Source organism: Canis aureus, chromosome 15 (assembly GCF_053574225.1).
Source record: "Canis aureus isolate CA01 chromosome 15, VMU_Caureus_v.1.0, whole genome shotgun sequence".
Classification (NCBI taxonomy): Eukaryota; Metazoa; Chordata; class Mammalia; order Carnivora; family Canidae; genus Canis; species Canis aureus.
Window position 1 is genome coordinate 13,174,514 of NC_135625.1, and position 21,415 is coordinate 13,195,928.

At 46.8% G+C, this 21,415-nt stretch overlaps 1 protein-coding gene across 22 annotated transcripts in view; it reads left to right on the plus strand.

The window, feature by feature from the left end:
- Positions 1–21,415, plus strand: part of NEIL3 (nei like DNA glycosylase 3) — an 85,502-nt gene that overhangs the window by 30,081 nt on the left and 34,006 nt on the right. For 7 of the 22 annotated variants that reach the window (XM_077848626.1, XM_077848614.1, XM_077848616.1 and 4 more), the window contains one exon: positions 20,294–20,421. In XM_077848626.1, coding sequence (XP_077704752.1) covers positions 20,396–20,421 — 26 coding nt within the window. In that variant the 5' untranslated portion in view covers positions 20,294–20,395. Of the gene's footprint in view, positions 1–3,671; positions 3,748–4,639; positions 4,909–6,329; positions 6,573–19,560; positions 19,707–20,293; positions 20,422–21,415 lie in introns of those variants that run through there. The other 15 variants (XM_077848628.1, XM_077848620.1, XM_077848625.1 and 12 more) reach the window with 7 other exon arrangements.

Here is a 21,415-nt window from a genome sequence, read left to right on the forward strand (position 1 = left end):
TTACTCTCAAAATAATATCCATACTTCTCTGCGTATCATCTTAGAACTTCCATAGTCTTGGTTTGTTGACTTCTCTGGACGCCCTCAGCCCTCGCTTCCTGATCTCTTTGTCCTATGGGTATTCTTACAGTTCCCCTAATATGAAGTTCCCTCACATCCCCTGGCTTCAGGCATGGTTTCTTCCCCATCTGCCTGAAAATCCCCTTCTCCGGCTCTTCATGAGATGCACTTCTACCTATTATTCCCCCTCAAAATGTAGCGGAGATGTCTGGAATCCCAGGTCTCCTCACCACATCTGCTTGTGGCACTCAGAGCTCACCTGTCAGAGAACCTGCATTCGCTTCCTCTTCCCTGCACTAGTCTGGGAGCTACCTTGATCTCTGACTTTTCTCTGTGTCCTTGGATCTAGCACCCTTCCTGCGACAACCGAGGTGCCGATGAATGAGTCAATGGTGCATTTCATGCCTCAACCTGATTACCTTCCCGGTGGGCCCAGACTGATGAAGATATTCACAAAGATATTAACAAAACTCAACAAACTCACCATTATTAACAAATATACTAACAAAAAAGTAACTCACTATTCTATTTCAAAATGGGAAGGGAATCAATCCTCCTATCCTCTCTCATGGAGGGAAACCCTCACAAAGGGATTATTTTTGGCTCTTCTGTGAGTGCCTAATAACGATTTAGAGATTAATCTCCCCCAAATCAAGTTCATGCTCGGAAGCTACCTTTACTTACTTAACATGCTTAAATTACAAAATAAATGAGAAAAATCCCTTCTATGCAGAACTGTGCAAAACAAAGCTGGAATTACAGCACCACCATCCCGGGTTCCTCGGCTCTCTGAAGAGACAGGGATGTCGGGGTGGTTTTGAGCATCACCTAGGAGGCCACGGCTGGTTCTGCAATTTAGATTGTGACTCTGCCGGCGGAAAACTGCCCCCGCGCTTCCAGCTTTCTCAGCAGAACAAAAGCCAGGGCCCTGCAAGGTCTCAACATTCAGTATATGCTTCAAACGATAAAACCGTCCAAATGGTTTCTGTTGCTGTGCGTGTTATTATTCTTCTGGCAGTCTAATGTTAAAAGTTTCTCTTAATGGGCAGAAACTGGAGACTCTTTGGTAAATACCACCAAAAACACCTGCACGTAATGTTCGCTAATGACTCCTTCCTCTAGTCAGAGCTCAAATTAAGAGGATGTTGAGAGAGGATGGATGGGATCCCTCTACTTGTTAAATATATTCAGGTAATTTATGTAAAACACAGAAGTTAAAGAAATTTCCCCCTTGCTACATCTTTATCATTCCGCCGAAAACTCTGCCCACAGACATTGTCAAGAGAGGGCTGAAAACAAAGTTGCATGATCCAAAATATGTCAAAACTTCATACACTGGGGCAAGGTTTTCAAATTGCCTTCACTTCCTCCGTAAGGCTGAGTAAAGGGTTGCCTTGCCTCGACACCACCATCTCTTAAGTCATTGCTAAATATATTTGATTGAAGGTGAGTGTAGTATAATCGATGCTGCTGAAAACATTTGGCTAAGACCATGGCTTGCCCGGTTGAATCCCAACTTTGTGGCCTTGAGCAAATGAGCTCAGGTCTCTGGGTCAATTCTTTCGTTTGTGAAAATGAAGATAAGAACAGTGCTGACCTCAGAGGATTATTGTGAGGTTCAAGAGTCTGTGTTCGCAGGACACTTCGAACGTCGCCTGGCACCCGGACTGCATGGGTATCTGGGATTCTTTTTTTTTTTTTTTTTTTTTTTAGTATCTGGGATTCTTGTTCGTGAAAACTGAGGAATTTTGAACTAAGGCCTCCCTGAAGTGTGATGAGCTCAGCATTATGTAAGCAACTGTGCCCACCTACTATGAGCCATTGGGACCCATGTAGGTCTTTTTCTTTTTAAAAGATTTTTATTTATTCATGAGAGACAGAGAGAGAGAGGCAGAGACACAGGCAAAGGGAGAAGCAGGCTCCATGCAGGGAGCCCGACATGGGACTCGACCCTGGGACTCCAGGATCACGCCCTGGGCCGAAGGTGGCACTAAACCGCTGAGCCTCCCAGGCTGCCCCCATGTAGTTCTTAATGAAGAAATAAAATTTATTTGCTTAAATTTATCTTAAGCAAATAAAAGACCCAAATTGCAGAGCGGGTCTCCCTCCATAGTTTGAATGGAGCTCTGGATTTCACTCTTAGTAAATGGTTCTTGTGATGTTGTGGGCTTGGGGTCCCTACATCTGCTCAAATGCTTCATGACTGTCCCTACCCCCAGGAAAAGGCATTTTGATCTTCCTTATCCTGGGCCCTGCACACAGCTGTCCCTAGGAGTTCTTCCAGTGTTTTCTACCACTACTGCCCTGCCTGACAACTTCTGCTTTAATCACTGTGTCTTGAGTACATCACACACTTGTCTGTATTCCTCTTCGATTTCTCCTAGTTGCCTTTCCACTTGCCTACGGCCCTCCGTCTTAAAGGACTGGCCCTGACTCCATCTCTTCTCTGAGCATCTCCCAGACATATGGCTTCTGAGGGATGTGTCCCTTCAACGAATTCTCTTAGTCTCTCAATCCTGTTTTGTACGTAACATGAGCTCTCTTTTCCTTTTATATCTTCTAATGTCAGCGTCTCTAACTACACTGTAATTGTGTGTGTGTAAAGGCTTCCTTACAGCCCTTCGTACCCTACAGCCTGATTCGGGGCCTCACACGGAGCAAGCATTAAGTACATTTTTATTAATGAAAATCTTTGGAAGTAAAATTCATGTTTATTTTTTAACTCCCATCCAACTCCATTGAGTGATTTTGTACCCTTTCCAACCTGTTTTCCGCTAGTGCCACGACGTACCTAGGTGCCATATATTAGGGACCTGAGGTCCTGGAGAAAACTATCTTTTCCAATGTTTTAGACATTGTTATTTCATCTACACTTACCTGTGGTGTTAGTGAAAAGAATACTGGTCTCAGAGTTGGAAAATTTGGGTTTCATATCTGTAGCTTTCTTGGTCCCTACATGTGATCGTGGAAAATAACCACTGGTTTGAAACTCAATTTTTCTATCTATAAGCCCCTAATATTATCTATCCTGACTATCACACAGGGTTATTGTGAAGAAAATACATATCCGTGAATGTACACAAATGACTGTACGTGTGGTTGATCTGATTTCCTCAAGGATACATCAAGATTCTTGGCTTGTTGACCTAATAAAGAAAGTATACCATAGGGTAACTTAATGTATTACCTGTTTTTGTTAATGTTTATTTTAGCAAGGACTTCTGAGAACATAAAATCTCAATTCATAAGAATGACACTAAAGATAAAAGAAAAGGTTTTGGGGGTCAGAATGTTCCAGTATTTTCATTTGTAAGTTAGTAATCACAGGTGAATTCAACAAATATTCGTTGAATGTTTGTTATGTGCAAAAGAGCATCCTGGGTGCTATGGGAATTATAAACAGGACACTCACTCGAATGTGTTCAAGGAATGAATCTAGTAGGAGACTGGTCTGCACCCAATTAAGTCGAACACAAGGTAGGTTTTGTAAAACCAACTTCAGAAGAAAAGAGATTCCTTCTGACTGTACCTGGAAGGCTTTTTTATTTTATTTTATTTATTTATTTATTTATTTATTTATTTATTTATTTATTTATTTATTTTTATTCGAGGCTATGCATTCAACGAGAATTTAAAGGTGGGAGAATTTCAGTAAGCTCAGTTGAAGAGGAATTAAGAAGAAAAAAGGTAAGGATGACAGCCTGAGCCAAGAAACAAATACAGAAGATATTCTAAGTGCAGCAAACAGAATTTAGCTTGATTTCTTGAATTCGTAGGGCATTTTATAATTCTCAACGGGCTTTCACATGTGTTATCTGGGAATTAGAATAATCATGTGGAGGTTTGCAGGAAAAATATGTTTTATTTTACATACGAAGAAAGGGAGTTTTAGAGAAAACAAGTGACTTGTCTAAAGTCATCAGTGAATCCATCATGCTTGAGAAGATGACTCTGATGAGTGTGAAAGCCAGAGTGAGGGCCGAAAGCAGTTCAGAGGTTTCCGAAATAGTCTGAGAGAAGAGCTCCAAGAGTCTGCACCCAGGCAGGCTTGCCCACAATGGTGAGGCGACTCTTTAAAGGCACTGCAGACGCTCGGTGCATGCAATTTGACTCTTGATTGGGTGCAAGGAAGGGTAACAACGAGAAGTATCAAGACTCAAAGGCAATCCCATATGGACAAACTCCGGCTTAGCTCTCCCGGGCACGCCAGGGAAGTATCTTAGTATCTTCACGTCACTCCCCACTCGTCCTGAGCTCTGTGGGCAACGCTAAGCCCGATTCTAATTAAAGAGTATATTTGATCCTAATGTGCCCACAGGGCAACCTGCAGAGAAAGGAGGAGTCCGTGCTGAATCATTCAGATTCATGAAGATTGTGAAGGCTTTAAAATAGGTTCACACATTATTTCATACTCTAACTTTCAAGAGATAAAGCTTCAATTTCCCACCTCCTAACCCATCCCCCATGGGCTCTACTGATAGACTGGATTCTAACAATGGAAATAGCGACGGTGTGGATGTGTCACCTCAGAGACTAGGGAATGAAGATCGGTATAGCTCTATCCTTGCTTCGCTTTTAGATCACACCTCTGGAGAACTCAGCTGCCCCGTCAGGGGAGCAGGCAAGCTACCCTGACCCTGCAGAGAGATCCAAAGGATGGGAAACCAAGACCTCCTGTCAACAGCTGTGCAAGTGAGCTGCCTCAGAAGTGGATCTTCCAGCTAAAATCTAGCCTTTGCATCGCTGCAGCTCTGGCCAACATCCTCGCTGCAACTGCTTGAGAAATGCTGACGCACCCAGGCCAGACAGCTGTCAAATTTCTGACCTGCAAAAACTCCGAAATAATAAGTGGGATAACTGACTAGGTGGCAATAAGTAATTAATAACAAAGGTAGAAGCAAATCAGGTGGATAGCACTTCCCTCCATCGAAGGGCCGAGATGGTGATGGAATTTGGGCTGCAACGAACAGGATTCTTCATTGCATAGTTAGTAATTTGGCTGAGAAGGGTGAACAACAATTAAATAAGGCGGTAAAGTACAAAGAACCCTGAACATGATCCAGCTCACCTGATCACTAATCGCTCCCCACAAAGAAAGATTTAATGCTCCTTAAACGTTTGAATCCAAGGCTCTCGCATGTATATTCTTCTGGTTTAACGACAGCACCGTGACAGGCTGATTAAATCACAGAGAAAAGAACATTCTGTTTTCATGTGTTATATTTTAATCTTCCAAAAAGATTAGATTTTTTTTATTATCTACACAATTGTATGGAGTCATTAGCTTCTTGTATTTATATGTATGCAGCTCTGTGTAAGTTTGAAAAGCTATGCATCGCCTCCCTAATTGTGTGGAGCCCTGTCTTTTACAGAGCAGGTTCAAATAGCCTCCATCTGGGGCATCCCAAGAGAGAAGGCCTGACCAATTCGGGGAGAGCTCACTGAGCTCAGCTATCTGAAAAATGGAAGCGTTTTTAATATAGACACAAGGGTATCTGGCATATAAAGCCACATTTTCGAAAATATGCTAACTCTGTAGGAGCAAATATATAAGCTGCTCGTTCTGAAAACCCCCTCTGAGCCCCTCTCCTCCTGACCCACACCTGAACGGTGCAGACAGAACCCGAAGCCTGCAAGACAGCTACTGCGACCTTCAATTTTAGGGCCCAGTAAGAGGAAAAGATCGCAAAATGGACGTTTACTGAGTAGTTCAAGGGTAAGAGCGAACCCTCCAAACAGAAAGGTTGGAGTTTCTGAGGTCCCAGTTGCTTGGGCTCTTACGGTTTACCCAAACCCGGGCTGGGTGGGCTCCACGCACTCTGGGTGGGGCGGGCGGGGCGGGGCCCGGCCGACCGCAGTGGGCGGGGCCTGGGCGGGGCGGGGCCAGGCCGACCGAGTGGGCGGGGCCTGGGCAGGGCCTGGGCGGGGCGGGGCCCGGCCGACCGCAGTGGGCGGGGCCTGGGCGGGGCGGGGCCCGGCCGACCGCAGTGGGCGGGGCCTGGGCGGGGCGGGGCCAGGCCGACCGGGTGGGCGGGGCCTGGGCGGGGCCACACGGGACCTGAGGTGGGGCGGGGCCAGGCCGACCTCAGTGGGCGGGGTCGGGCCAGGGCCCGACGGACCTCATTGGGCGGGGCCGGACGGGCCTGAACTGGGAAGGGCCAGGCGGACCTCAGTGGGCGGGGCCTGGGCGGGGCGGGGGCGGGGCCTGGGCGGGGCGGGGGGCGGGGCCAGGCAGCCGAGGCGGGGCCGGATGCGCGGGAGATTTGAACGTCCTCTCGGCGCCCAGTCCCTGCGCGGGGATTCGGTTGCGGAGCTGCCTCCTCCTGCGCCTAGCGGCCCGCAGTGGGGGTCGGGAGATGGTGGAAGGACCAGGTTGTGCTCTAAATGGAGAGAAAATTCGGGCGAAGGTGCGCCCGGGCCAGGCGGTGCTGGACGTGCGGGGAAGCGCCCTGCAGAGCCTGGGAGGCCCGGCCTTGCCTCGCGCAGCCTCGCTGGCTGTGGTCTCTTCCCAGGTGAGCGGTTAATATAATTTGCTACGGGGCCGACAGGGGACGATGGACTAAAGACCCCACGAGGTTTCCAGGGCCCACCCAAAGTGTCATCTCTTTGCTCTGCACCAGGCTCTCTGGGGCTCCGCGTTTCCCTAACTTGGCTCTGCAGCAGGGAGAAGCCGGTGCTCGCGCGCCTGCGGGACTGGCTGAGCCCGGGCTGCAGCGGGAGCTGCCCAGGCGGGGATCCATCCAAGGTGTTTTACTACCAACCACCCTGCTTAACTTCCTGCAACCCAGCCATAGATGGTCTCCTTGCGTGTCTAGGTGCATTTTCTGCTGTTAATATTATCAGATCTCTCCACGTTTTTTCCTTCACATTTTTAGCATGAAGTTCCAGCCTCTCGCCTGCCTACTATTCTGCAGGAGCACAGCTAACCTGTAATTCCAAAACTGCACATAGAAAAGTTAGCACTGACCTTCCCACTCAACTTAATATTAGCCATCTAATGAAGGGGCTGTGGAACCAGCTCTGGTTCCCTTAAGTCAATTTGTTTCTTCTTAAAATAAATGGTAGCACAGCTTCTGGCCACTCAAGGCATTCACTGCAGATGGTGTGATATTCATTTGTTAAGAATTTAGAACTTGTACTAAAAATATTCTGATTAAGCCATCATGCCTTAAAAGCCCTTTAGATGTGTGGATGATTGTATTTCATGGACGCATGCGATGTTGTGCCGTCCTTCAATTTCTCCTGCAAAGCCTTTGGTCCAGGAAGAGAAAGTGGCTTAGGATGAAATTAGCATATGCTTACAACTGGAAAGAAATGAGGCTCTAAGTCTGGGAGAAAATATTTTTCAAACTTGGAAGAAGAATAAATTTTGCATCTTCTTCCAGCTGTCCTCGTTATTTATTTTGACTTTATACGTCATTAAGTGCTCTGCGCCTATTCTTCGAGGGTGGTGTTTCTCCAAATCAGGTCGGGGCACCACAGGGCTGGACCTTGAGTGTTCTCTTAGAATTTTAATGTTTCCAAAAATCACACACTCCACAAAATTTTGAATACTCAAGTCACCTGGGGAGCGAAAACAAAGGCTTCCCCTTGCGGGGCCTACAGTGTAGTTGGGAAGATGCACGGGCAGTCATCAAGCACATAACTATAAATTGATAAATTCTCTGAAGGCTCTCCTGCATGGTTCTGTAAGGACGCAGGAAGGTCAGGAGAGGCTTGGCTGACAATTAAAGTGAGGTACGAAGGGTGGGAGAATAAGCAGCACCGGGGCAGAAGGTTGGCAGACAGAACACGTCAGGCAGAGCGATGGCAAAGGGAGAGAGCTTCCGATATTTGAAGGATTGAAAGAAAAGCAGTGTGACTGGCAGACGGAGAATGAGCTAGAAGGTAGGTCCTTTGAAATAAAACAGCGTTGGGGTTGCTGGGCAGGAGCCAGACCGTGGAGATCTTTGTAGACCTGGTTAGGGACTTTGTGGTTAGGGAGGTCTTCAAGGTATGGTGAGGTCCAGTCATACTTGGGAAGGATCACTCTACCTGGAAAAAGAAAAATAAGACTGGAGAAAAGCCAACCTAGATACTGCACCCTCACTTAGGAGAGGGCTGCAGGAATCCAGGGGAGAGGGCCTGTGGTGGAGATGAAGAGGGGACAGGGTTGCTACTTCCGAAGAAAAGGCAGTAAGGCTCAGAAATGGCTATGACATGAACGTGGTTGTGGGTCCCGTGATCCACGTCATCAGCAGTCGTGTATGTCGTGTTAGGTTTTATGCTGGCTCCGGGGGATGCAAAGATGAGTAAGATAAATTTCCTGCGGTGAGAATCCAACTTAATGTTTTAAATAGATATCACCATACAAGTATTTAGGCCCAAATCGCAGGAACGTTTCCTTTAGGTTTGCTGTGAGTATCTCTAGTGGCAAGGCACAAAGTGCCTTTGAAGGAGGTTTACATTTCATGCAGTCAGGAGAAATAATAACCCTCTGATTCTACAGTTGAGGAATGGGAGGTTCAGAGGGAGTTTAATTAAGCCCCCCAAGATCACATGATTGTATGGGGTTGAAGCAGGAGTGAAGGGAGAGAGGGGGGCTTCCCTCTTTTGGAATCCAAAGTCTATTCTCTTAAACGTAGCTTTTCTCAGTTATAAAAGATTCAGTGGGAAAGTGGCTAATTCAGAGGCCGAAACACCATATTGCTTAATAGGTAGTAGTGATTATTAACTAGGGAAGTGAGACCTTGAGTTTTTGGTTGTATCCACCCATCGTTTTTAGTTTTGTTCAATTATCAATTTCCCTGCACAGGTAATTCTCTTCCAAGGACTTCCAGTCCTATGTTTAGATTGCACAAGAGTGCAACCTGGTAACATGAGGGGAATGCTTGCTAACTGTTGGGCAATTGTTAACATCTCTCAGCAGCGATACTAAATAGCTATACCCTTTAAATAAAAAGGCCTGCCCTGAAAGCTGTTATGTTTAATACCTTGACGTAAAGGAGTATTAAAAACTGGAATACGGGGATCCCTGGGTGGCGCAGCGGTTTGGCGCCTGCCTTTGGCCCAGGGCGCGATCCTGGAGACCCGGGATCAAATCCCACGTCGGGCTCCCGGTGCATGGAGCCTGCTTCTCCCTCTGCCTGTGTCTCTGCCTCATTCTCTCTCTCTCTCTGCGACTATCACAAATAAATAAAAATTAAAAAAAAAACAAAAAAACAAAAAAAACTGGAATACGTCTGATTGGGATCAGGAATCTGGTTTTATGGAAACTGGATTTGAAAATCAATATGTATTTAATAATAGTCTCTTTGTGGTTATTGGGGAAGTTGTGAATATTTTGCCATGGTTTCACTCACTGGGCCTTTGATCAAATAATAATCATCTTTATAAACAGAAGGGGTCTCTTGCATTTTAGAGGGTTGGTGGATCCATAGCAAATATAATCAAAACGTAGATTGTCACCGATCTCCGGCATGGTGATGACTGTAACAGATGATTCCGCATTTCCCAGACGTATGGCAGGGAGTCAAAGCTGTTTAAATGTTTTTGCTACCGGCTTGAACTCACTAGTTTTCACAGGGTGGAGTTTAAAAATAAGTCAGCAACTGCATACTTGCACTGAACATGATAAAATACAAAAGAGAGTTAAAGAAATATTATTAACTGGGCGTTTAAAATAACTCAGAGAATCAACATACTAAAACCGAACCCCAAGCACCCCCGACCTATGTAGCTACTCCCATCATGAACCAGTTAGTGTGCCACAGAGCGTTCCCTCCTTTTGGCCTCAGTTTGGAGTTCATAGAGAACACTCTTCAGTGTGTGTCTCCTTGTGACAACTGATCCTTGTTTTGAAGAAGAGAGCCTAGCCATACCAGATCCCAGCATCTGCTAGTGGTGTATGCATTATATTATTTCTCTGAATTTTGATCCACTGTCCTGTCAGCATAAAATTATGCAACTGTGTAAGCACATTGCATAAAACTCTGCTGGAGCTTGTGGAGCCTTATGGTAAGAAACAATATCGGAATATCAATGAACATCTATGGTTGATGAGCTGTGAAGAGTCAATCCTCCGATTTTAATTGTTGGGTGGATACAATATTTTAGTGAAATCGGTGTGTAATCTGCATATGTTTTCAATCTCCCTTCACCAAACTAGATATAAAACAGAGTTTATTTATAAGCATTCCTTTCATTGGAAATACAATCCCCTGGCCATTCTGTCACTCCTTAAGATTTGATGCATGTATTCGGTATGATAGCTACTCTTATTCATCTTTTTATGTCCGCCACAGTGTCATGAATGGGTAGGCATTCGATGAACATTTTAAATGGATGGAGAACAAAGGTTTTGAATAGTCCAAAATGATTGAGGATTTAAAACTAAAATCAGTCCGGAATCTTTCGTTGTGAGTATGTGTATTTTATTATGTATGTTCTGTGGAAATTCCTGCCACAAGAAAATAATGAAGCCACAAAGTAAGATTTCCTCCTTCCTTCCTCTTGTTCCTAGTGGGGAAAAAAAAGAAATCATAGCTCATTTCAGTGCCATTGTATGAAGGGATGAGCTAATCCCCAGAGATTCATTTTCTAGCTGGAGGAAGCTTATTCCTTTCAATCCAAAGGGGTTTTAAGTTTTTTCTAGAACATGCAGTATGATACTTACCTGGCAGGAGAGATACGGTGATGAAAAACATGCATTATATAATTCCTTACCTGTTTAGATGGATACTGGTAATGGTTTTACCTTAATGACTGAGGATCATTATTATCAGCATTCAGCATTACATGGAATTCTGGAACAAAGGGTAACGATCTTACAGATGAGGAGACTAAGGGAGGGGATCTTCATGGCCACTGTAGCTTTTAATCTAACAGTGAAGTATTTGGTTTGATACAGGGAAAAGAACATCTGACCATCTTGATTTTGAATTCTAGCTCTTTTGTTACTTCTTCCTGGAGAGATGCCTACACTCACATCTTTGCTTATTTGGTCAGGATTCCATTAGAGGATGCGTGAAACTCAGCCTAGTGTCTAGCAAAGTAAACGTCCTGCTAATTGTTTGCTCCTTTTTCTCTCAGATCAGGGCTTTCTTGCCAGACCCATATATTGGAGGAACGTTCTGTTCCCTAATGAAGGGTTTGCGATCATTTGGTGCCCTCAAATTACAGACAAAGCATTTAGCCTCTGGGTAAATGCTTGAAGGCTCTGCTCTTAAAAAAAAAAAACTGTAGTATATGTTTTGATGTATGAACCTAAAGACCTCTCTTCTGGTGCTTAAAGACCATTTTAAAATTAGGTTCTTTGATGGTTTAAATTGGTAGGTGAGTGACCTCTGATTAAGAAAAGTGTTGTTGTATTAGGGGAGAAAAAGGCATGTGGTGAGAAAAAAAAAAAAAAAAGGAGAGACTATGAAAGTAAATATGGTATTTTCTCTTCTCTGTGGGGAAAATAAATAGTTGCACTAGGGCTGAAACATTTATCTATGGAAAAGTCTTGCTCTGTTCTGAAAAGTTCATCTTCCTGTTCAGCCATGGATAGACAGGATAAATGGTAATCAGCTCAATAAATCATGTGCTGTCTCTGAAGATATATGTTGTTTTGACAATTTCATATTATTAAGCCACTTGAAAATGGAAAGGTGAACCCTTCTCAATCATACTTAAAATTGTGGCATGGGAGATTTTCGTCTCTATTTCAGGGGGAAAAAAGGATGAAATGTTCAAATAACACAGTAACAGGATTATAAGGGTCAGTGTGAGAAAGTCAAGCATACGTTGGGCATTTGTGTATAGTTATAGCAGAGCTAATAGGCTTGTGGAAATTAATTCTTGAATTTGTCTGGGCAGCTGGAGCTTACACAAAGAGGTGATAACCCCAGATTCTGCAGAAGGACAAGTGAATATCTTGCAGATCTTAGGTTTATTGCAAAAGCCTTGGCCAGTTCGCACACAGTAGCTCTCAAAAAAAGGGGAGCAAATCATCACTAGTATACCAGAATTTCCTCCTAAAATGAAATAAAATAAAAAAACCAAAAAAAACCCCAGCAACTTAAAAATATATGCAGGTGCTTGAGATGGTCAGTCAGTATTGAGATTTTTATTGTGTTCTGAGTGTATTATCCAAAGATGATGATGATGATGATGATGATGATGATTTTTAAAGATTCTATTTATTTATCCATGAGAGAGACACAGAGAGGGAGAGAGAGAGAGAGAGACACAGACAGAGGGAGAAGCAGGCCCCATGCAGGGAGCCCGATGTGGGACTCGATCCCAGGTCTCCAGGATCATGCCCTGAGCCGAAGGCAGGCTCTAAACCGCTGAGCCACCCAGGGATCATCCCCAAAGCTGATTATTTTATAAATGATAGTGTGCCGGGAATCAGGTAACTTGGGTCTAGTGCCCACATGATAGACAACTGGATTAAAAGATCTTCGTGTATCATTACCCTCAAAACCCAAATGAAGCGTTTAGAATCGAGGTTTTAAAGCAACCGTTTCAGTGCTGAGTAAACATCTCAAACAGAAACCAGGGCACGCTAGCACTGCTTGCTGGAAACACATCAGTCCCCTCCTAAATCCCTCCCGGTGAAGAATTCATCAACGGAATTCCTAAACTTTCTGACAAAGCTTGCTTTATGGGACATTCTGGTAAATAGAGTATTTTAGTCCCATCTAGCTTTTGGTCCTCATGAGAATATGGTCCTCTAATATGTAAACCTTACCCCACTGCAGATAATTAGAAAACAAGAGACTGGGGGGCACCCAGGTGGCTCCGTCAGTTGAGCATCTTGACTCCTGATTTCAGCTCAGGTCACGGTCTTGAGGGTCATGAGGTCAAACCCCACATCAGGCTCCACGTTGGGCTCCCAGAGTCTGCTTAGGATTCTCTCTCCTTCTGCCCCTCTCCCTGCTATGGGTGTGCACTTGCATTCTCTCTCTCTCAAATAAATAAATCTTAAAAAAAGAGGACAAGAGACTGGAGTGTTAATAATTTTCAAAGGAGATGAAGCAGATGGCGGAGTAGAAGTTTTTGCCTAGAAACCTTGGGAAAGGTTAAGCAAGGACTAAAATGGCAGGTGGGGAGACGGTGAGCCTGGATTTTTTTTTTTTAATCCTTGAAGTATAGTTGATACACAGGGTCACATTAGTTGTAGGTGTACAACGTGGTGATGGGACACGTCTATACGTTCTGCTGTGAGTGAGCCTGTATTTTAAAGCTGCATATAACCTTCGGAGGGGAAGGAAGAGGGATCTGATTAATCCCACGCATGTTTACTTAACTCCAGGTGTTGCATGAAGCTCTCAAGAATATTAGTTAAACACCATCATCGCCGTCCCCGAGGAGCTTCGAGGCAATCAGAGGAGAAACCCAGGTCACAGTTAAATACTCGCTCGGGGTGGTAAGGACCTGAGAGTGGTTGCTGGGTTTGGTAGGTAGAAAGCCTCAAGATTATTCTGCCCCCCAGGTGGGGAAACTCTAGTGCCAGAGCGGAAGGCGATCTATATATGTGAGCAAGGAAGAGGTTATGCTAACATTTCATTTTAATTCCCAAACACCTCATCAAGTATTAAAAAACTAATTCTGAAATGTATTCAAGCCAAGGTCGCGCAGCATCTGTAGCTGGAGCAGTGTCTGCTGCAAGGAAGTCACTTGACAGTTGCTGAGTCCGTTTCCACAGCGACCGCCTCCCTACCTGCGAGCCTTCCTCCACTTGCCCTTCTGCTGACATCTGGGTTGTAATGTGCACCATCATCAGGCCATAAACATCTTTTTTTTTTTCTTTCTGTATCTGTAGAACTGTAAGTTTCATGACTTTTTCAACATTTCCTTTTTTTCTTTCTGGATGTCATATTGTGTGTTATTTTTAATCATGGAGAAGAGGGTAAAGCAGTAAAAGAAGACATAGATTACACCTTCCAGGATTTGGTGTGGGGTTCTCTTTGAGGCCCTCTCAGCCAGGACGACGTATTTTACTTTTCATTGACAGCTGTGCAAAGAGATTTAATGGTCTCATGCATTTTAAGTATATCGACCTTTATATTCTGGGATTCATCCTCCAGTGCGCAACAGAATTTATTTACAAGGGCATGTGCTCCCCTTTGTCTTTTAAGTTAAGTGGTCCGGTGCCTATACAGTTTTGGAGGGCCATCCACTGACACTCCCGTTTTGCAAAATAGCCAAATTTCCCATGGCTGGACCTCTTAGACTTCCTAAAATCTCTGAGAGTTGACAATAATTTGGGGAGCATACAGATGTCTGCACCAGGACAGCCTCTGATGCCTTGAGGAATTAATCCTGGATATGAAAACTTTTTTTTTTTTTTTTAACCTACTGCTTAGCCTTGTTATAAAGGATGCTTCAGCTGTGCTGTCCATCAGCTGCCTGCGGAGCCAGGTTTCCCACAGTGGGGGTCCTGACAGACCCCATTAGCACATTGTGGGATATTCCCCGAGAGGGAAATCGCAACAAAACCCAATGATGTATTACCGCTGAATTAAATCCCGATGTTTAGATAATGGGGCAGTCTCGTCCCCAAACAGTGAGCAGTAGGCCTTCTGGAGTAGAAAGCTTCTCAGAAAATAATCTGGGTTTTTAGAAGGCACAGAATAAAATAAAATTAAAAAAAAAAATCAGGGAAAATGATGATCCTAAGAAGCCCAAGATTGCGTAGACAAATACAAATGGGTACTTCCTTTTAATAAGATCAACACTGTCAACTGATGAGCATGAGGTGGATGGGAGTATGAAGGGTCCCCGGTGTGGACCTCAATAGGGGAGTTTAACGGCAGCTTCTCATGGATGTGTGTAGGATGGAACAAGGGACACCATGTGTGTGAAGCCGTTGGCCTCCACCTGTGGATGATGATTTTGAATCGCGTCAGAATCTGGCAAGATTGACTCGTCTTACTAGGGGTCCCCCTCTTGCACGATGGTTTTCCTCTCTTCTGAGCCCTGGCGACTCATCACCTCCGCATTGCTAAACCCAGCCGTCGGGTGCTGGCCTTCCCCTTACTTGGTGCGTCGGCGGTGCTGGACACGGCCGTGCTTGCAGCCTCCCTTCCTTGGCTGGGGGACAGCAGCCCCCCTTGCTTGGGCTTCCTACCCCCCGTGGCTGCCTTCTCTCCTGTGCTGCCCCCCCTTCCCCTGACGGATCGCGTGTCCTCCCATCCCCCCACCATGACACAGGAGTGCCCTGGCCCTCCCTTCCTGGGCCTCTTCTCTTCTTGATCCGACCTCAAAGCTTTGGAGGCCGTTTGAATGCCGACGACTAGGTAAATTCTGCAGCCTGGACCTCTTTGCCGACCCCCAGACTCATACCCAGCTGCCTGTGAGACGTCCCCCCCTTAACTTACCTGGAGCCTCGCCTGACCTTTCTCTACCACCTTGTTCTACCCAGATCTTCATCGCTGCTGCTGGCACTGTCTTTCCAGGGGCTCAGCCCCAAGATCTCCCATATAGATGTGCCAGCGGATCCTCTGGGCTTCACCTCGAAATCCATCCGACAGCCTGGCCCCCTCTCACCCCTCTGCCACTACGAGCTGGCCCAGCTCTCCTCCCCTCTCGCCTGGGTGGTGGTTCTTTGCCTGCTCGTGCCAGGAACCCCGGAGCTGGAATCCTACCCAGGCAGGGAGAGCATTTTAGGAAGTGATGTAGATCAGGGCAGCCCGGGGGGCCCAGCGATCCTGGGATCCAGTCCTGCATCAGGCTCCCTGCGTGGCCTGCTCCTCCCTCTGCCTGTGTCTCTACCTCTCTCTCTGTGTCTCTCATGAATAAATAAATAAAATCTTAAAAAAAAGAAAATAAGAGGAAGTGATGTAGATCATATTAGGCTGCTTCTTCCTCCATGTCAGAGAAGCAGCCAGTCCACAGAGTGGCCCCTGGGGGCCACTTGGTGTGACACCCCCCACCCGTGGCAGGACTGCTGTGTCCACACCTGCCCCTGCTCTCTCCCCGGCCGGCGCGGTGTGCCTGCTGTGTCAGCGTGTCGCCTTACCATTCCTCCACCTGGATCATGGCCCACCCGAACCCCCTTAGACACCTGCTCAGGTGCCAATTTCTTCCTGAGCTAGGGCTGCTTCGCGCAGAATTATACCTGCTACCCCCCCCCCCCGTCTTGATCTGTCTTTCTCATCTTGATGTCTTCTCCAAATGTTTTAAGACCCTGTTGCTATATTTATTGCTTACTCCCCGCTGCCTGGAAGACGATGAGCTCTGTGAAGGCAGGAGGTTTTTGTTTGAAGATTTTTAAACATTTTTTATTTATTCATGAGAGACACACAGAGAGAGGCAGAGACACAGGCAGAGGGAGAAGCAGGCTCCATGCAGGGAGCCCGATGTGGGGCTCGATCCCGGGGCCCCAGGATCACACCCTGGGCTGAAGGCAGATGCTCAACCGCTGAGCCACCCAAGTGTCCCAGGCAGGAGGTTTTTAGTTATTTTTAGTTGTTAATTTTTTGTTCTCACTGACGCATCCCCGGCATTAGAACAAGGCCTGACCCACAGGGGAAAGTGAGTAAACTTTTTTCAAAATGAACCAATCCGAAAAAAAAAAAAAAAAAAAGAACCAATCCAGTGAATAGTCACAAATGGTGCACTTTGAATGGTGACGGACGGCTTCACAGGTGTCCCTGCCCACGTTTGTCATTAGAGGGTGTCAGGCCACAGACGCAGCCGGGCGAGTGCCTGAACCGTGCGGGCCGCTGGCTGGGACTGTCGCCCCAAGTCCTGTAAGTTCTTGCCAAAGCTGCCAGTTTTGCAGCGTGAGCCGACTCCCCGTGAGGCAGCTGGGGCGCGTTTACTGCTTAGCGGGTGTTGTGCCAACCTGTCTGCTTCAGGGACGCCTGGTCTGCCTCTGCCAGGGGCCGTGATGACACACGGGGAGGTGCGACTTACAGGGGTCAGGAGGCCTGCGTGGGGAGCAGCCCCATGGGGCGCGGGAAGGGAGAGGCGAGGTCCCTGGCCCTGGCCAGCCGGGAGTCACCGGCCCCAGGGGTCAGGCCGCGGACGGCCAGCCTCCCAGGAGTGTGGCCGGGTCTGAGGCCGCTGAGGGCCACCGGGAGAAACTAGAGCCTGGTTCCAGGCTGCGGACAAAGGGCAACGTACCCAGCAGGTGGACGGTCCCCACCAGTGGGCCCTGAACGCAGGCCCGGGCCTCCGGGGGCCTCCCTCTCCCTTCCACGTCCCAGCCTCTCGTGTGCCAAGGTGGAGGGACATGCCCCCCTGCCCCGGGGTGACACCTGAGCACCACTGGCCCCCTGGGGGTGTACAGGGAGCTATGGGAAGTCTGGCGGGGAGTGATCGCCCACCCAGGCCATGGACTGTGACGGCTTTATCTCCAGACAGCAGGTGTTCGGGCCCAACGGCCCCCCCGGGACAGCCACGAGGTGGAGGTGGGCGCGAGTGTGCGTGTGCCTTCCCAACGGGCAGGACAGAGGTCGAGCTCTAGTTATTTGTTTATTTTTTAATATTTGATTTACTCATCATGAGAGACCCAGAGAGAGAGGCGGGCCCGGCCGAAGCCGCCTGCCAGGAGGCCATGTGGGGAGAGGCCAGGAGGCTGCTGAGCCGGGGGTGCTGGAGAAGACCCTGCACTCAGGAAGGGGGGTCTTTGAAATGTCACTGGGACCTTCAGTCCAAAATCCCAGAGTCTGTGAACCGCCCCCCGCGTGAGGTGGAGGCTGCGCCCAGCGCATCTCCGTGTCTCGGAGGCCAGCTGCTGTCTCAGAACACTTCAGCTACTAATTGGTTGTCCTGGAAACCTGCCGTGTAGTCTACACTGGGCTCCAGGTGGATTTACGTGGCAAGGTTATGTGGCAAGTGTGCTTCTGCGTCCCTGGGCCCTCGGGCCTGCCGGGGCCGCACCTGACGGTGGCTGAGGGGCCCCGGGTTCAACCCACACGGAGGTGGGATCCGGGCCCACCCTTCTGGGCACATGGTGACACGTGTGTGCATTGTGCCTTCTGCTGGGATCTGTCACGGGCTCTTTTGGTGGCATGGGCACACCTGCAAGGCCGCGGGGCCCCAGGCGGCCCTGTTGGAGAAGCTGTGCCTTGGGCTCAGGTCACCATCTCAGGGTGGGGGGCTCCCTTGCTTGCGCGTGCTCTCTCTCTCTCTCCCTCCCTCTCTCTCTCTTACCCCTCTCTCTCAAGTAAATAAATGAAATCTTTCAAAAAAATAAAAAGAACTGGAAGGCAGCCTCTTGTAAGTCCTCCCGTGCCTTGGTTCGTTGGTCACCCTAAGCTCACGACTGACTCCCACTTCCCATTATGGGAGGAAGGGTTGAGAGCCGGTTCCCCTGAACTTCGAGCAGTTGGCAGATTGTCGCAGATTGTCGCAGCGGCTGTGGTCGTGAGGACCATCCGTGGACTTGGGGGAAGAAGGGTCGGCTGGGGCTGCGGTGACAAACGCAGTACCCCGGAGCATACAGAGATGTCTTTCCCCAGGGTTCTGGAGGCCAGAAGCCCAAGCTCAAGGTCGAGGCCCCTGTGGCTTCCTGGCTTGCAGACCCCACTCCCTGGCCGAGTGAGGCCTGCCCAGAGCTCGCAGGCCGCAGGGCGAGCTCTCCACGGGGTCTGCTCCTGCGGGATCAGGGCCCCTCCCAGGACTTCATTAAGCCTCCTTACCTCATAAAGGCCCTATTTTCAAACACAGTCGCCTTGGAGGTCAGAGCTTCAACGTATGAATGTTGGAGGTGCAAAATCCAGTCCCTCGCGTTTTCAATCTTTGTTTTTTTTTTGTTTTGTTTTTTTGTTTTTGTTTTTGTTTTTTTTTAGATCTCTTATTTCCCTCTGTTCCTTTGAACTAAATACTATAACGTGTCTTTTTAATCAAGGGCCAATTTAGGAAACGGGAGAATAGAGTGGACATATCACCTTACGTATTTAGAATGACAGGTGTCTGTAAACCAGAAGTTTTGAGCATCCCTAGCAATGTCATTCCACCATAAGTGTGTGTGGGGGGTTGGGATGTGCTCCCAGACTCTGTCGGAAGCTGTCTTATAATTATCTCCTTGTGACCCCCATCATCACTACCTCACCCCCCTCTGCAGGCGAGATTTTATCCTGGATCTTCTGAGAATGCTTAGCTTGAGTCCAGAATTAGAAAAGAAAGGTTAGAAGTAGGTGAGGATATTAGACTAAGAGTTAATGTGTAAATGTAATTATAGATGCCTATCGTATCTTAGAGACCAGCTAGGCATTAATGGTGGTATTGTGTTTTTTTTTTTTTTTTTTTTTTACTATATTTTGATTGCAAATTTAATAATGTTTGGAAACATTTCTCAAGAATGAAAAATGATGTTACAAAGGTCACTGGTTCACCTGCTGTCCGTGGAGCAAAGGAGCCTTAGCAGGATCTAAACCCACTCTCATTCCTTTCCCCGGCCCACAGAAGGGCCCATCAAGGTCCTTTTTTTTTTTTTTTTTTTTTTCCATCAAGGTCCTTGATCTTTACAGTGCTCAGTGCACATATTGTGATCCTCACAGTGTATTGTTTGGTTTTGCACAGTGAGGGGAGGAAGAAGTCGTGGGTTTCTTTTTCCTTTATTCCTGATATCGTGGCTGAGGAGGGAGAGAAGAGCAGGTCTTGCAGTAGACGCCGGAACTCCGGGGAGCCTGGTCTTCACCACTGATGCCCTTACACCCCCCAAGACCGTGAGCACTGACGCTCTTCTTTCCTTTCTGACATAAGCCTGCTTCAGAGACCTGCTTATCTTTGGGGTGCTCTCCCCCATTTACCTGGATTTCCACCTCGTAGTGTTCCTTCCTGGCTTTTGAGTTCTTTGTTACAGTTATAAACACTTTGTTTTCATGTTCTATCCACTTTTTTTTTTTTTTTTTTTTAGCTGTTTCGGTCTGAATGCTCTTTCAGGGACCTTGGCTGTGCTTCTGGAAACAGAAGACTATGCTACTTTTTTTTAATTTTAAAAGCTCCACATCATTTTTCTCTGCTTTCTTTTCATATGTGCACAGCTATATGGTCCTGGAAGAAACTCATTTTGATTGTGAGCCAATTACTTCCTTTTCCACTTAATTTTTTTGGCCTCTCTCTTGAAATGACTACACGGTAATTTGACAAAATGTATGTAAACAGCTGATTACATTACTTGACTTGCTGGGGAGTATTCTTCTCACTGGGATGCACCTGGGCACGAAGAAATAGAAATACATTTAAGAATGAAATTATAATTTTGTTTAGAGTTTGCGTGTTTACGTGTGTATGTGTGTGTGTTTTCTCCTAGGCTGCTGCACTGAATGATAATAAAGATTCCAGCCAGAATTTCTCGAGACTGTTGAATGGCTGCGTTTACTGCGGTGTACAGACTTTGGGGAAGGAGCTCCTTATGTACTTTGGGCCAAAAGCTTTACGGTAAGATAAACCTGCACAATGCGGCTTATCTCTCTGTGTAAAGATGCGGAGAAGGCTTTTCTTGGGGTTCACTGGGTGTCACATTTAATCATGTAGAAAGTACTCCGTTTTTAAGAGAGCTCTAATACAAGAGGTTGAGATTCTATCGTGGAAAGCAATAAGCAGAAGATGATTGAGTTGTGATGTCATCGTTACTTGGAGGACTAGTCAATTTATTTCTTTTAAGAAAAACCCACCGGCAAGACGGGCTTCCAGGAGATGTTAGAGCAGCACAGCTCAGCTTGGCTCTTCCCCACTTGGCTCTTCCCTTGCGTCTTCCCCCGAGTGTTGACTGTATTCGCGGCATTAGTTTCCTTATAACTGCTCCTAGTTTGGTTTCAACGTAGCTCTAGATTTTTGTACTTTTGGGTCTTCCTTCTTTTCCTGAAGCCTTGTACAGGATTGGAAACTTACAGGATTCCAGGACTCTTCACCAGAGGCCCCAATTCTTCATTCTTCCACAGAGCTTATGGAAAGTCATCGCTAATGTGTTGGTGATGAAGGCCAACCAATCTCCTACGTTGGCTGACTTAATGATAAGAGTGTTGAGGTGTGGGTCCTTGCCAGAGCATGGTCACCTATTCGATTTTTTGCAGCAAAATGAATAAATTTTGAAAAAATTAATATGTCTACCAAACCTCTGTCTTCCCTGACTTTAGCCTAAGGTACGGCAAACCGTGGAGCATGGCAGTGCTGCCTTGAATCTCTCCTAATGTTTCTTGAAAGTATTGAACAATTTCACCTTAAAAGAAAAGCCCTGTTAGTGGGCCCTGTGCTTCTCACCGAAGGTGACTAATGGTCACAGAGATAATAGGACTGCTTGATGGTGACTTGCTGCCCCTCATCTACCGCACGTTTAGAGAGCTTCAGAGTTTATTATCATTGCTTTTCCTTTGACTTGATCTCTCTTTGTTGTCAGCAGCTGCTGTCTTTGGCCAACAGTGTCACTTGGTGG